At 44.3% G+C, this 17,111-nt stretch overlaps 1 protein-coding gene across 4 annotated transcripts; it reads right to left on the bottom strand.

Moving 5' to 3' along the window:
- Nucleotides 1-195: 195 nt before the first annotated feature.
- Nucleotides 196-9,646, bottom strand: PHC1 (polyhomeotic homolog 1). 4 transcript variants are annotated; one of them, XM_072131389.1, is made up of 15 exons: nt 9,514-9,646; nt 7,451-7,578; nt 6,793-6,903; nt 6,424-6,501; nt 6,166-6,318; nt 5,307-5,465; nt 4,756-5,080; nt 3,896-4,449; nt 3,632-3,764; nt 3,358-3,545; nt 3,171-3,282; nt 2,719-2,824; nt 2,415-2,574; nt 1,563-1,788; nt 196-593 (listed from the first exon to the last, which is right to left on the bottom strand). In XM_072131389.1, the coding sequence occupies exons 2-15, from the start codon at nt 7,562-7,564 to the stop codon at nt 439-441; spliced, it is 2,574 nt and encodes an 857-aa protein (XP_071987490.1). In that variant the 5' UTR covers nt 7,565-7,578; nt 9,514-9,646; the 3' UTR covers nt 196-438. The 4 variants fall into 4 exon arrangements, with proteins under 4 accessions (XP_071987490.1, XP_071987488.1, XP_071987487.1 ...); XM_072131387.1 differs by having other exon boundaries at nt 9,507-9,618; XM_072131386.1 differs by having other exon boundaries at nt 9,446-9,611.
- Nucleotides 9,647-17,111: the final 7,465 nt, after the last annotated feature.

Below are 17,111 nucleotides of genomic sequence, written 5' to 3'. Positions count from 1 at the left end.
CCGTAATCTGTATCTCACCTACAGATTTGCTACATGTACGTGTAGATCAATGTCTGTTGCCTCAAACCCACCAAAATCTGGAGCCTACCAATGTCCGTAGATGTGCGCCTAATTCACAAGGAACATTACTTGGCCCCCGCAGAGAAGTCTTTCCCTTCCTTTAGACAACGGTACCTGAATGAACAGATACAGACATAGAGAAGATATAGATATATATTTAGAGTAATAATGAAGAGATGGTAAAAGAAGAGCTTGGAGCACGAGTGTAGGGAGTGTTTTACAAATGGTGGCCGCTGGTAGAGGCCGCTGATGTCCCAAATATTTTTTTTTTCCTTATAAGTTCTGTCTTCCCTACTCATTTCACTTGGGGCGACTGCCCTGGGTAGTCCTCAGTCACTTTCTCCACCCCCTTGTGCTTTGTAGGGAGAGCATGAAAAGTTAAGTCTCCTTTAAGAGGTTAATTTTGGCGCAGATTTTCAATGCAGGTCCGAGTTTAATGTTCAGGGCGCTCATGAGATGCTCTTCTTTCAGGAGAAGCAAAGCCTGCCCGTCAATCTCTTGAGACCGGAAGTCTTCGGCTAAGTCTTGGCATCCTGACGGCAAGAGAAGAAAAATGAAATATTAGTCATTTATACAATATGACCCATTTAAATATGAATTATGCTTATTCCTGGAATACCCCTTTAACCTCTACACACATCAGGATGTGATAGTATGTCATTGCTCAAGAAAGATACTTCCCGCACCAGGACTTTCCATCATGTCCAGCTTCTGGAGCCGGCACCAGATGCAATGGATGTCAGTTGTATATCACAGTCAACACAGCGCTCTAATACGGTCATGCTTGACTGCTGCTTGTAAGTGGTTAACACTCGAGATTGGATTACACGCTGCAGTCAAGCATGACCGCCACATGTGAGGGTCTTCCCCCAAAGGATCGGATACCCGATGCTACTTTCCCGGGGTTCGAATCCTCTTCCAGGGCTGCCCAATGTCCTAGAAAGCACCTAAAGAGTTACCAAGCTTCTTAAAAGTGCTTTTTCATACGTTGAGGGGTGTCTTTTCCACAATGGGGTAATTTAGCCTCAGTCAATTAAATGTTGAGCAGGTCCATCTAGATACAAGTTTGGACAATTTTCCAAAAAAAATTTAAAAACGGCCCCCAAATTCTTATCTTAGCCTTATAACATTCTAGTACAATACCTGGAATCTTAAAAAACCATGGCAAAGCAGACATTTGGGAAGTGTAAGTTATGAAGTAATTTCCGTGCTACAATTATCTGCTTCAAAAGTAGAGAATTAAGAACTTTGAAAATTAAGAATTTTTAAAAGTTTTTGCCAAATTTCCATATTTGTCATAACTCAAAAGATATCATCCAAATTTTGAAACTAAATTTGAAGTACAATGTGTCACAAGGAAATAAAGCTCAAAATCCCCTGGATATGGTAAAGCGTTCCAAAGCTATAACCACTTATAGTGACACAGGCCAGATATGAAAAATGGGGCGGTGTCCTTGAGGCCAAGGTATGTATAATGTACATCAATTGGACATCCACGTTACCTTGCAGAGAAGAGATAAACTCGTACACCTCTTCCACACTCCAGCGGCTTGGATTGCTTGAGAGAAAAACTGGATTGATCCCCAGCAGCTCGGAATTTGACGGTCCGCTTGTCGGAGTGCTCCCGTCTCGCTCTCGTTGTGGTGTTCTGCAGGATGGTGGTGCTGGAGAGGTTGGAGAGAAAGCTTCTTCATAGCTGGAGATATCAGATCCATGGCTGGAATCCTCCTGTAAGAAATTGTATGGCATTAGGAAAAGCAACCCAACGTAGCAAAGACATCTTTCTAACAGGATTTCTCCACGTCCATGGTTCACACACGGATTATTGCAAATGACTGCGGCATTCATCTGGAACAAACGGAACATCGCTCCTCAAATCAACCAGGCCAGGATGACAACAAAAAAACAAAAACAAACATGGATTCACTCCACTCCCAATTCCAGCATCACATTATGTACTTCCGATGCTATGTTCATAGGCCCAAAAACCATGAAGTAACAGAGCATTGCAGTATGCATTCTCTTTTTTGGGTCTCCTTGGGTTTTCCAGATTCCTGGAAAACCCCTTAAATAACGGACCAATATCAACACTCATATATAGTCATACAGCAGTAAGAAGGGGGTTAAGATGCATAATATTAATAATAATCTTTATGTATATAGCGCCAAATTCCATTATTGTTTATCATTTTGCTCCTACAACAGAGCAGAACCAAGAGGACTAATTCTTCCATTTAAAGGGAACCCTGACATAGTTTACATGCAGTCCTTTATCAGTATTGAATCAACCTTGCATTCTATTCATTTATATACCTGACTTCTCAAAAGTGTGAGAAGTATCAAACTTTATTCACCTCTGTTACCCGCAGTCTCTTCCCCTGGATCTTAGCCCGTGCAATTTCAGAGCTGTTTCTCCGTGGACCACGTCTGCGCACTCTCACCCCTCCGGCATCTTGCAGTGGATTAAGCTTCTTTCTTTTAAGACGGAACTGGTGACTGCAGCTGACGTTATACCTGAGAGACAAAAATTTCTGGTTTCAGCCTCTGGATCATTTAGCAGTCACTTTGCACAAGCAAGCAGATATATCCAAGATGCAACAAGATAGCAGAGCACATTGATGCATCCGATGTCCAGAAGAACCATATTTTCAGGTTTACCTTTTAGCACAGGTCATCGAGCAGAACCTCTTGGAGCCACGGAACTGATCCGCTGGGGCAAGCTTCCCACAGTACTCGCACTTCAACAGCTTAGAGTTTACAGAATCTGTAACAAGGCACAAACATAAGGATAAGAAAGAAAGAATTCATCTTCTCTACAAAGCCTTTAGATCACTTGGCCGTAAAGGAAACCTACCACGGGAAATAGTAGTTGTAAGCTTCCAATACCGAGCACCAGCTCAGGGTGAGCTGGTGCCGGAGCATATTTTCATTATTGTCATAAACCGCTGTATTGCGGTTTAAACACCGCAAAAGTGTTAAAAGTGTTTAAACCGCAATACAGCGGTTTATGACAATAATGAAAATATGCTCCGGCACCGGCTCACCCTGAGCTGGTGCTCGGTATTGGAAGCTTACAACTACTATTTCCCGTGAGTATAAGCAGGACTTACCACTAACAGTATGATCTACTGGAGGGTGAGGTGGCGATGTATCTACAGGAGGCAAAACTGTAACTGTCGCAGGTGACTTTTCTGGGTCCTTTGGTATCTGAGGGCTGCCCACCTACAAGGAGAAACAGTAACTTAAGGAACAATAAGGAAAACATTGTGGGTTATGGTCAGTAGTAAGGGTGCTTACAGGAAAGGGCTCTGCTCCCTCTTGGATGACAAAGCCCTCTATAATATGAGTCAGGATCTGTGGCTTTACAATGGCTTGTGGGGGCTTGGAATCACTGTGCTGACGAGATGTGACCGAGATTGTGGGGGCGCAAGGGGGAGCCGAAACGGTGAGAGCTGGAGAGACTTGAGAGGCAGCCTCAGACTTGTCTGTGGAGTGCAAAGAAATGAAGAACCAAAGTTAGAGGAAATCATGATGAACAAGCTTCAGGGGATGAGAGGTCACATTCACTCACTGGCTGGTGTGCTGCTCTCCTCCACTGTAGGTGGCGTGTCTGCTGGTGGAGATGCTTTTACAGGTAGTGTTGGGGACTCCTCCCGGTCTTCCTCTGACTCTGTTTTTCTCTTTCCAGCTCCAGACATCTTACCCTATTAAAACAATGAGAAACATATATGCAACAGCTAAGCAGCAAAATCGCTAGTTTCCTTCGCATAATGTCTATGTAAGACATCACAGAATACAATGATATATTAAATGCTTTTATCCTACTATGACCCACCTGCAGGACTCCGTAAAATGCAGCTTGTGCTTCCACAGCTCCTGACACAGCAGTTGGAACGGGGGCAGGAGAAGGAGGCAGTGTCATTTGTGTTAAGGAAGACCCCTGTGATGGGACCTGGGGAGCTCCGAGAGCCAGAGCTTGGGCAGGACCCTGTTGTCTTGCACCGACAAGTTGAACAGGAATGTGAGGTTGGTTAGGAGGAGGTGTAGGAAGTGGTCTAGCACTTTGGGTAGGTTTGGCTGCAAGATGTCCTTGTAGATTTAAAGGTGGAACCCCTTTGCCGGGTTGTTTGGGTTGAATGGGCACAGGTGCTTTAGTTGGTAGAGCCGCTTCGGGAGTCTGCAGCATAGGTTGTACAACCAGGGTCTGCTGTGTAGGAGTTGCCTGCATGCCTTGCTGTGTGGGGGCTTGTGACTGCTGCTGCGCCAGCTGTATTTGAGCAGAGGCGTGCACGAGCTGGGACTGACGGTGCTGATGGATGGCAATCTGTTGCTGGAATACCACCTGCTTCTGTTGGAGAACTGAGTGTGGCTGAATGTGAGTGTAGGTAGCTGAGTGAAGAAGATCAATGAGAGGAAGTTAGAAGAAAAGAAAAATTTGTTCACTCCTCATGAAACAAATATATGTATATATACACATGTGTGTATATATATGTATATATACATGTGTGTATATAGAAATATACACACACACACACACACACACACACATAACAATATTATAATATATAATCACACTCACATATACACAGTATATTAAATATTCAGTCAAGTGTGTCCAAAAAAAACAGTGCATAATAATGGGAAATATGTAAGACAATGCTGTCGGATAGGCTTGAGATTGTCCTTTAAACTTACCAGAGCTTATAAGGGTCTGGTTGGGTGCAGGTGTTGCAGCTCTAGTCAAGTTGATACCAACATTCTGCTGCAAAGCCTCTCCTTCTGCTTTTCTTCCCTCCACCTCTGTCTGACTCCCCTGACTCACTGTGCCTCCTGCTGGGCCCATGGGGCTCTTCACAGTCTGTGGTACAGGAGAAGAAGGTAGTTGGGAAGGTGCAGATGATGAGGGTACGGAGTGAGCAGTTGGTTTGGATTGTGGAGGAGCGGCGTGAGCAATGGTGGGCCCGGCAGCTGTGGATGTGGGCTGAGCAGTCTGCTGACCTCGGACAGCCAGGTTCTGAACCTAAGAGGAAAGAAAGACAAATTTCAACAATGCCTTTCATTGTGCATTACTGGAACAGTGACATATTCATAGATCCGTATTGTAGTCCTTGTAGGGTTCTAAATTTTAGCTGCAATTTGGCCACGTAAAAGTCAATTATGAAAGGAGTAAAGATGGTTCCAATATCTCAGCTCAAACGGATATCACTACAGAAGTTAACTTTCACCATAACTGTTGGCCCACTAACCTGGTCGGAGTCTGGATGCATGCCTTGGTTCTGGGGGGAGGCCACTTCCTGCTGGACTGTAGCCACAGATCCATTGGGCATTAGAATAAGTTGAGAGTTCAGAGGTACACCACGGTTAAGAGATCGGTTTACTTGTAACAGGTTTCCAAGTTGCGGCTGCTGCTTGGAGAGAAAAAAAAAAAAAAATCGAAGATTAGCAAAAGATGAAGATATGGAAGCTTTTGGAGTAAAATTTATCAAAAAAATCAACATGCTGAAAATATAGGCCTTCAACAAATGCATTTAAGAGACCCGTTGTAACATGCGTAAGCTCAAGTAAGATTTCACATCAATACTGTTTTGCATCTAAAAATTATGCAGAATGGGCATGACTTTACAAAGAAGACCTATAAGATACATGTAAAGCTACGAAAAGTATTAAATGGGCTGTCCCATGCTTTATAATTTAGAACAGAAAGAGACGCATCTTGGAGCATGTCTGAATGGCTTTCATGTAATACAAGGGCCACATTTTTATCTGCAAAGAACATGCAAACTACTTGCTCATGTATTTGTGAAGTGTCTGCGTCAGTATTGAGTGGCACTGCATTGTGTCCGCCGCCCCACAATATTCTGCACCTAAAGAGGTGTTCGGACTGTGAACCACATTTGTTACTGCAACACTACAGAACTGTTTTGCACGCTCTATGTCAAAGGTGCACAAAAAAAAAAAAAAAAAAAAAAAAAGGATGGTATGCCAGATTCCCCAGTGTTCAATAATCTGCAGCACTCTGCACCTTCACAAGCGATAGTGAAGTTTGCACTACTTTTGATAAACACGGCCCAATATTTAAGGATATGGTTTAATAGTCTCACTTACCCGAAGGTACATTTGGGTCTGTGACTGGCTGAGAGGTGGGGAACTAGCATTGCTGAGCAAAACGGACTGTGTCAGTGTGGTAGCACTGGGGGCAGTGACATTCTGAGCTCTACTCAGGAGCTGGGCAGAGGAGCTAGTCGACATATTCACCTGCTGAGAAAATAAGAAGAATAAATACACCACCTACATCAACTAGACACCACAATACAAGAAGTGATGATTACCCTGTATAACATCATGTCAATAGCTATTACTTACCGATCCCTGCGTGGTACTCGTCTGTTGATTGGAAACCGTGTTAGGGGAGGCCGCCTGGCGGGTGGCAGCAATTGTTGCCTGAAATCACAAATTAGAAGGTTAAAGGCTACATTGTATGTGAAACATATAATATCTTGTTCAACTGATGAGAACCAGTTTAATGGACGGCTCATTACAATTACATTTCCACTTTATGTTTCTGATGTATGCTTAGTATATACGGTTCTGCAGCAATAGGGATTTTTATTAAAAACAATATGATGTGTACAAATTCCAACACCTCAACACAACCACAGACATCAAACACACAGCGACGGAGGGCTGCTGAATATTTGGTGATTTTCTGCTCCATATGAGAGGACGGCTTACCTGCTGTACTGCAGCAAGACTATGTAACTGTGCATTACTTAGCTGCTGCTGCAACATCAACTGGTGGAAATACTGCGCCGCATTAGGTTGTCTATGTAAAGCCTGCAGAGCCTGTGGAGAAAAGATTGTATTAGTGCACAGTAAACATTGAACCTTCTGCTTAAATATCCATCACTTCAGCAACTGATCTGTACCATATGACACAGCGGAAATTTTCAGTAATACACCAATTTGGTGCAACCCAACCAAAACCTTAGGGCTTATTCATGTAAAGAGTCTGATCAATGAAACACAAACCATGTGGTGGCCTCATTTCACAGCTCGAACACTGCTCCTGGGACAACTGTTATAGATGATGCAAGAAGCACCGCAGAGAGCTGCGCACATCTGTAATCATGTTTTCAGTACAGCATGGATGTCCCGCAGGAACCCTTACCTACACACCAATTACAAGGAGTATTCCCTGGGAGGTTCTCATTTAGTGGGATAACAGGAAATCACACTGAGCACAAGTCAGTACAAGAATAAAAACAAAGCATTCCTTAAAAGTCATAAAATCCATAAATCCAGAGTTTCCTCTTCCAGGTACAAACACAATGCAATACAATACTACAGTAGATGGCAATGCTTTATGAGTTGGTGTACACATGATACATACCTGGACTGCCTGGCGTTCATACAGAGACATCTGAGATATCTGTGGTCGGGAGCTGGCGCTGGATGCTGTACTCCCATTGGTGGAAGTAGAGTTCTGCTCACTCTCGGTCTCCATGTTGTTTCTCGGATCTGTAAAATAAATACTGTATTATTTTTAATATCAATAAGTATTCTGAGCATAAAGCTCAATTCATCGTCTAGCAGAGGAAATATGAAGGTTTAGAACACACCAGATCTGGCAGCTGAATGTATGTATAATAGAAATTAATTGTTCCATTTTCTGCTGCCAGTTTACCCAACACAGTTACTTCTAAGCAATACAACGGTAAGAAAACAACACCCCATCAGAATTAGAGCACCACCACTCCGGGCTACCTCTACCTTGACGCATACTCCACATTAGTCTGATCTACAGAGACTGACAGTTTGATAATACGAAGTAGTGCCCCCTGTCTTTTCTTTTTTTTCTGCTTGAATTTGTTCCCCAACAGTGTTATCTCTCAGCAATACTGGGGGAAGAGAACACCACATCAGAGACAGTTACCCTACTAACACCTCAATGTGCTGCCAGTGTACCTACCACAGTTACCTCTCAGCAACACTGGGGGAAGAGAACACCACATCAGAGACAGTTACCCTACAGAGAGCTCACTGTGCTGTCAGTGTACCCCAACACATTTACCTCTCAGCAATACAGGAAGAAGAGAACACCACATCAGAGACAGTTACCCTACAGAGAGCTCAAAGTGCTGCCAGTTTACCCCAACACTGTTACCTCTCAGCAATACGGGAGTAAGAGAACACCACAGAGACAGTTACCCTACAGAGAGCTCACTGTACTACCAGTATACCTACCAACAACAATCCTAATATATTAATATAACTTAATTAGTGCTAAATATATCACAAAATTATGAATTTTTCTAGAAGTGACACCACCCGAGTTCTGCAAATTATTATTTTTTATTTTTAGAAACTTTGAAACCCAAAGCTCAATAGCTTGTCCATCAAAGGTTTAGGTCATGTGATTGAACATGATGTTGTGGATCTTAGGCTTGAGGAAGCCTGGTGATCCAGGCGAAACGCGTGGGGATTAGTGTCCCCAGTGTCACTACTGGATATTCTTCATCTAGGTAATATACAGGTTACCCCTTTATATATGTTTATATGGAATACACTTTGCTCCTTATCCTTTACTAAGATTATTATGTGTGATCCTATTATAACCTGTACTAACCTCTTTTGCATTACTTACCATTGTGCACTGGGGACAAGGGTACTATATATGCACGTTTAGTGCTTTTTAACTGTTTTTATACCTCTTCTCTGTGTATCTATATGAACCAATAAAATGTTATTTGTACATTAGCATCCGCTTTTTCTCTTTAAAGTTTGACATGTATAGCTTTGGATGCTACTCTTGACACCCCTGACCTACAACTCTTGGGCAAACGATGTTGTGGATCTTAGTGGCATCCACTGTAGCACGACTACTGATCGGGGGGGTCGCCGACCTCGATCTACTATTGACCACCGATCCTACAATAACTAAAAACCATTGGCACCACATCGGTCCACACCTGCGCTATTTGTATTATAAACAAATATAAAAAAATCATTGACAGACACACGGCAGCATTTATCACAGCGACGGATCAGGAATAATTAGTGTAATTAGTCGTGGGGGGGGGGGCCCGGTAATTAAAGGCCATATGGCGCCGTTATCATAAAACGATACAATATCTTGTGACAATATAATGGCTGTCCTGCGCACAGATGTGACTGTATACTGGGAGTGTGGACACGGTGTATGAGACGATGGCAGCAGCTGCTATATATGATACATGTGATATAGAGCAGGTGGAGCAGTGCCTTGTATACATACACTGCTGTGTATAGACAGAGGTGGGAGGAGCCCCATGTCCCCAATACACATATACACACAGCCGGATAGTCCCCGTACGTCTCCCGCCATTTCCCCTCTCCGCTTTTTCACCTATAAGGTCTCCGGTCCGGCGCTGACCTCTGACCTTTTCCCCCTGCGGTCCCCCGCTGACCTCTGACCTCTCCCCGCCGCTCTCACTCCGAGCTCAGCTTCTCCCTCTCTGTCTGGTTCTTTCTCTCAGCTCGTGACGTCGCTTCCCGTCGGGCGGCGCGACTTCCTGAGCACGTGACCCGTCCCTTGCGTGACCCCGCCCCCTGCTCCTCCAGCTCCTCCTCCTTCTCACCTTTCGCTGCGTTACCCTGGAATCGGGCGGGGGAATGTTCCCCCTCACGTCGTGTTGTGTTACCTCAGGACATTGAGGGGACAGTGCGCGGTTATTATCCTTTATTAGGCTTTGTTCACACGGAGGAAGCAAAAAGCCAAACTGTGGGAATCTCTCTAAAAAAAAGTTAGATTAGTTTTTTTTGCCCACCAGTGTTAAGTGCAGAGCAGGGGCCTCCTCACCTCAGGAGAATATCTCATCACAGTTATAGCTGCAGCCAATTTACTGAAGTCACAAAAATAATTCTCTCATCACATTTATAGAAGGAGAAGCTGCAGGCGGTTTACTAAAGTCATAAAACTAATTCTGTCATCAATAATTCTCACCTGACAGAACAATATCTATTTTTCTCCCTCCCTGCTCTGTGTCACCGCTGTGTGCATCCTCCCCGCTCTGCGTCACAGCTGTGTGCATCCTCTCTGCTCTGCGTCACCGCTATGTGCATCCTCCCTGCGCTGCGTCACCGCTGTGTGCATCCTCCCTGCTCTGCGTCACCGCTGTGTGCATCCTCCCTGCTCTACGTCACCGCTATGTGCATCCTCTCTGCTCTGCGTCACCGCTATGTGCATCCTCTCTGCTCTGCGTCACCGCTATGTGCATCCTCCCTGCTCTACGTCACCGCTGTGTGCATCCTCCCTGCTCTACGTCACCGCTATGTGCATCCTCTCTGCTCTGCGTCACCGCTATGTGCATCCTCTCTGCTCTGCGTCACCGCTATGTGCATCCTCCCTGCTCTACGTCACCGCTATGTGCATCCTCCCTGCTCTGTGTCACCGCTGTGTGCATCCTCCCTGCTCTACGTCACCGCTATGTGCATCCTCTCTGCTCTGCGTCACCGCTGTGTGCATCCTCTCTGCTCTGCGTCACCGCTATGTGCATCCTCCCTGCTCTACGTCACCGCTGTGTGCATCCTCCCTGCTCTGCGTCACCGCTATGTGCATCCTCTCTGCTCTGCGTCACCGCTATGTGCATCCTCCCTGCTCTACGTCACCGCTGTGTGCATCCTCCCTGCTCTACGTCACCGCTGTGTGCATCCTCCCTGCTCTACGTCACCGCTGTGTGCATCCTCCCTGCTCTACGTCACCGCTGTGTGCATCCTCCCTGCTCTACGTCACCGCTATGTGCATCCTCCCTGCTCTACGTCACCGCTATGTGCATCCTCCCTGCTCTACGTCACCGCTATGTGCATCCTCCCTGCTCTACGTCACCGCTATGTGCATCCTCCCTGCTCTACGTCACTGCTGTGTGTATCCTCCCTGCTCTGTGTCACCGCTGTGTGCATCCTCCCTGCTCTGTGTCACTGCGGAGTGTATCCTCCCTGCGCTGCGTCACCGCTATGTGAATCCTCCCTACGCTGCGTCACCGCTATGTGCATCCTCCCTGCTCTGTGTCACCGCTATGTGAATCCTCCCTGCGCTGCGTCACCGCTATGTGCATCCTCCCTGCGCTGCGTCACCGCTATGTGCATCCTCCCTGCTCTGTGTCACCGCGATGTGCATCCTCCCTGCGCTGCGTCACCGCTATGTGCATCCTCCCTGCGCTGCGTCACCGCTATGTGCATCCTCCCTGCTCTGTGTCACCGCGATGTGCATCCTCCCTGCGCTGCGTCACCGCTATGTGCATCCTCCCTGCGCTGCATCACCGTTATGTGCATCCTCCCTGCGCTGCGTCACCGCTATGTGCATCCTCCCTGCGCTGCGTCACCGCTATGTGCATCCTCCCTGCGCTGCGTCACCGCTATGTGCAATCCTATCTTTCTCCAAAGTATGGCGCTGTGCACCATACGCTGCTATGGAGAGGGCGGGGATGAGCTGCGCTCACATCCTCCTCCTCTCCCCGCGTGCTGCCGTTGCCCGCCGTGCTATGGTATGGCGGGCAACTGCTGTGTGAATGTAGCCTAAGGCGTATTTATTATACAGTGCTCAAAACATTCATGGTAGCAACCTCGGAAGCAACTCCTGGAGAATTGGCCATATTTAGAACACTGTATGCTATGGCAAAAGAAGAAATGCCCCAGTTTAAATGTAAGCTCGTTATGACCTCAATTAAATCATTAGGGAATAATGATATTAAAGAAAAGCACATTAACCTTCATCATTGTACGCTGACGGAGATAGTCTGTATCATCGGAAACCATGGCATCAGGCATAGATAATGAAGTAAAAAGACGTCCATGTATTTCTGTATTCATTGCTGAATCCACTGACATTGCTGGGCATCAACAAATGATACTTTATGGCAGAACAATTAATGGCAATGTGCGACAGAAACACTTTTGGGCAAATTTAGAGGTACATGGAGAGTGTACTGCAGATGCCATTGTTAATGTTTTAAAAAAATTTTTGGGAGAAAAGGGATGACTCCCTTACTAAAATTATAGGCCTTGCTACAGATGGTGCATCAGTAGTGGTAGGCAGATACAACAGTATAAGAGAAAAACTGCAGGCAATGTTTCCTTTAATGATGCATTTTCATTGCATTGCTCATTGTATGGCACTTGCCGTATCACAGCCATATGAAGGGATCCCCCAGTTAGAAGATGAGTGAAATCTCATGGGTATGCTCTATAGCTATTTTAACCGCTATTTGGTAAAGACTACCAACAATGCAGGAAGCCTGAGAGTCAAATTTGGAAGGGCTTTGGATGCTTTACAACTCACAGATTTGGTGGCTACAAATAAAACCTAGTTGGGATTCTTTCACACAACCTGATTTCTTTCAGCTATCTCTTCAATACCATTTCGGTACAGGTAACATACAGCCACATTTATTTCAATGGGCAAACTGTCCATCCATATGAATGGACAAACCGTACTTTACCGCAGACGGAAAAAGGTTGCTCTATCTTTCCCCTTACATATGGCCAGGCTGCACCTATGGAGAGGGGAGCGGTGAGCAGGGCTACATTGTTTGAAATGGGCCTAAATGTGACTGAGCTCCTGGATTACTTCAAGGATGCTCTGAATACATTTTCATTGCCACTCTTTGTTTACCAAGAGACGTTCTTGGAGTAATCAATAGAGTTAGTAGGGTGTTCCAAAAAGAAGTCAACTGGGATCGGTAACTGTCCTGCTAGAAAAAATGAGAGCGACACCAGGAAAGCATCATGCAGCATTTCTGTCCCAAATGTGATGGAAAATTATTTAATAATCTGTTAAACAATTTACAAGGAACGCTTCAGTTTAAAGGACATCTATAACCAGATGAAGTATTGTAAACCAAGCACACCGCCATACTGATGTGCACTCCTTCTGCCAGGATCTGCTCTTCTTTCAGCTTCTTATGCCCTGGTTTTTAAAAAAAAAAAAAAAAAATTAAAAAATATGCAAATGAGCCTGAGAGCTCTAGGCTCCATTAACTAATATGGAGCCCCTCAGGCTCATTTGCATAATTTTAAAAGCCTTTAAAAAAAATAGGGCATACAAAGCTTAAAGAAGAGCAGATCCTGCCAGAAGGGGCGCACACCAGTATGTCGGTTTGCTTGGTTTACGATCCTACATCTGGTGATAGATGTCCTTTAACAGATTTATCTTTTCTTTTGTGATTTTGATCAGATATTAAACCCAATGTCTCTCCCCTCATCATCTCAAAAGATGACTCCCTGAACAATGTTGGAGGTGGTGGTACAAGTACATGTAAATGAAAGACTTTAGATGTGTTGGTTTACCCAGACTTCTACCGTTATCTACCGCTTTGGTGTCAATGTGGGTTTTCTATACACAATAGGATAAAGTCTAGGAAATGCAGTAAGTTAGGAGCAGTTTCAAGAATTTTAGAGCAAGGATCTTCCGTTGCCTTTTAAAATGATTCTGTCGAATGCAACTTTGAATTTTCAAGCAGCAGTTGCACTCTGGGAGCACAAAAACACACAGGTCACTTCTGGTATTTGGGCCTAATTCTAAGACTTTACTGAGTTCAACCCTGAGTTCCAGTTTTTCCTTTTCAAGTTTATTTCCAGTTCAGCGGTTATTGAAGAGTTTATTTTCACATGCTCTACTGTTTTGGAGTGACAAATTTTGGGTTTCAGTAAAGGAGTTCCACCGGAGTTCACCTTCTACTTCCCGGTGCATGTAAGTGCTGATCTTGTGACACAAATTCAAAGTTAAATCCCGCGGTTTGTCCGAATCCGTTGGATCGTCCGACTGCCTGCCTCCCCCCTCCCCTACCCCTGTTGCATGGAAGCCGGTGCTGATGCCCCAAATTCCGATCGCATGCAAGCCCCGGCACGATCCTCAAAAAGTTGGAAAACCCGTGAAAATGCGGCCGTGAGACCCTTAGTAAATAAGCCCTTATATGTGCCTAAATATTATTTATTTGCACTATTACAAGTTTTGTACTCCTTGTGGGCTAAATATACTCGAAGATGAGTATTTTTACTCAGCCTTTAAAAAGGTATTGCGACCTCCGCCTGACCCCACATATGGTGGAATAACAACATGGATCAACAGAAAATATTTACAACAAAAAGTTTTATTCCTGGACTTCTCCCAAGCTGCACCAATTCTCTAGGCTATCAACTACAGAAATGGCAAACGCTCTTATAATAAATCTTTATTTCTATATCGCCATTGCAGTGCTTTCCAATTTATGAGGTACATATAGAGACGATAATAAGTAATAACCTGGTGAAACAGTAGGAATGAGGGCCCTGCTCACAAGAGTTTACAATCTGAGGAGTCTTACAACCCATGTCTTCAAACGTATTCCCTAAATTCATGTAACTTTATCTCTTTCTTTTCACTAGCCAGTGTCCAGGTTACTCTGCAGTGCTATACACCTTGGGCTCTATAGCATGTTAGATGGCGGCTTGTGACTGGTTCTATTTCATTTATTTATTCTGCAGCCCTAAGAATATGAATTTGCTGGACCGTTGTACAAGCTCTTATACGTCCTGTGTCGCCCCTTCCTCCTGGAAGCCTGTAAGTTCACTCCTATTGTTTCATATATAACCATGTTAATACTCTGTAATTACTCTTGTTTTGTTTGTATATGTAAAACTCTGCAGAAGGTGATGTGGCTGTGTCAATAAAGACATATTTTTATGGTAATATTCTATTATCCCTGTACTGTGACTGCACTGTGTATACTATTATAAATTATATTCAGGCGGTTCCCTTATTTAAGAACATCCAATTTACAGATGACCCCTAGTTACATATGGACCTCTATGTCCCCTGGTGACCTCTCTGGATGTTACTATAGTCCCAGGCTGCAATGATCAGCTGTAAGGTGTCTGTAATGAAGCTTTATGTATAATCCTTGGTCCCATTGCAGCAAAAAATTTTGAAACTACAATTGTCACAAGGGAAAAAAAAAATAAGAACAAACCTACAGAACCTATCTTGTACGTAACCCGGGGACTGCTTACACTACATGTGGGGCACATAATGGAATATCTTTAGATGAAACCTTGCTCACAAGCGCTTAATTGATTAAATTAGGACTTTACCTGATAGACTCCTAGATCAGTGATCACACAAATGAAGTCTTCCATTAATAATACCCAGTGCTCCATCATCTTGTCTCGTGTTATTGCACATTGTTGTGGTTTCTATTTTAACCTTTTCCTTTTGTAGCAGAATAATACCAGGATGATGGAGAGCAAGAGACACAAAGAAAGTAATGAGAATGATGTCTGAGCAATGATCTGCCCCCTGAAATCTGTTCCATCACAGATATTGGGGCTCGTCAGAACTTCCGACGTTTTTGAGATTTGTGAAAGTTATTTAACTGGGGATTGTGTCGCATGCGATCGGATTGTTGTGCAGCTGCGCTGGCTTTCGGGGGGTGTGGCCGTCGGAAGATCCAACTGATTTGGACTAAGCGAGGAAGCGACACATGCAGGAATCGGGCGCACAATTTATGTGAATCGCGGCAGAGTGCATTCCAGTTGGACAAAGCACTTTTGGGGAACGTGTCAGGACAGGTAAGTAAATGTGGCCCATATAGTCACTAAATATGAATATATGAAACGTCACTGGGGCAAAAAAAAATTGTCTGGAGCTACAATTATAAAATAGCCAGTTTTATGGAACCTATCCTGTACGTAACCCGGGAACTCCGGATATATGGCATTTTTGCACAGTATACATACGGTACAATGGCAACCGATCGTGGCCCCCCTCCCCTCCCGATGACTTTCCGGGAGCAATGATTGGATCTAAGATGGCGGTGCCCGCGCTGCTGTCTCTTTAAATGCCGCCAGCATCGGAAGAGGTGTTACCTGCGGTGACAATCGGTGCAAGCATCGCAATTATTAGCGGTGGGGGTTTGCTGCGATATGCAACAAACCCCACCTGCGTATGAAGAGCCATCTTCATACATCCTCCGCACCTCTGTGCTGTATATGTAAATTATATTTATTCCTGATTTTTAATTATATTTGTCTCTGATTTTCCTAAATGGTTGATGCAACTGACAGTCAATATAATAAAAGATATCACCCGTTATTGAGTATGAATCAAATTTTATGGAACATACCTCCCAATGACAACAGAATATTCAGAAAATTAAATAAAAATTTCAAAATGCACCAATTTACTATGCACAACAGAGTTTCAAAACATTTTATAGGTTGTAAAGAATTGAAAATGGTCATTTGTTGAATTTGAATTTGCATTATTATTATTATTGCATTATTCACTGAAATCAAAATCTTAACAGGCCAAGTTACATGTAACATGTTTGATACCTTCACAATTCTTGCATCCATGGAACTTGTGAGTTTTTGGAGAGTTTCTGCTTGAATCTCTTTGCATGACGTCAGAATCGCCTCCCAGAGCTGCTGTTTTGATGTTTACATCAACCATTTCGGAAAAATCAAAGATAAATATCATCTGAATAATAATTTGGAAGGTGATGCACATTTCTGTGGAATAGCAGTCAACAAAGAACATGCGACGGATCCTGGCATTTCTATGAATTTCTAGAAATTCCCATGAAAAAAATTAGAAATCAATTCTGCAAATGTTTTGTTTCTCCGTTATTCTTCCTGTCATAGCTTGTGACACTGCCAGGATATGTCCTCACAGCAGTTGTCCCATCAGCACAACCCAGTAAGCCGAGCCTCTGGAGAGAGTGACTGCTGTTCCTAGGAATTTTCCATAGCCACCTGTAACCAACTAAGTTGTAAACAGGTTCTTACTATTAAAGTAAATCAACGAAAATAACAAAGAAGGCTAGAAATACTCACCTCCGCTCCTCTTCACCTTGATCTTGGTGCTGTTCATCGCTAAGCTTGACACGCCGGGATCACCTAGCAAAGAAACTTCTAATTAGCAGCACGGAGCGTAGGGACAACATATCCGGGACTCCGGGCTGCTAATTATGCACATCCCAGGACCTCCCTCTCCCATCCTGCGAGCATGGCCAAGGAGGCCGTGATATGGAGCATCA

The sequence above is a fragment of the Engystomops pustulosus genome, chromosome 11 (assembly GCF_040894005.1).
Source record: "Engystomops pustulosus chromosome 11, aEngPut4.maternal, whole genome shotgun sequence".
Taxonomy (NCBI): Eukaryota; Metazoa; Chordata; class Amphibia; order Anura; family Leptodactylidae; genus Engystomops; species Engystomops pustulosus.
The sequence above is the reverse complement of the archived record's forward strand: the minus strand, read 5'-3'. Positions and strand labels throughout refer to the sequence as shown.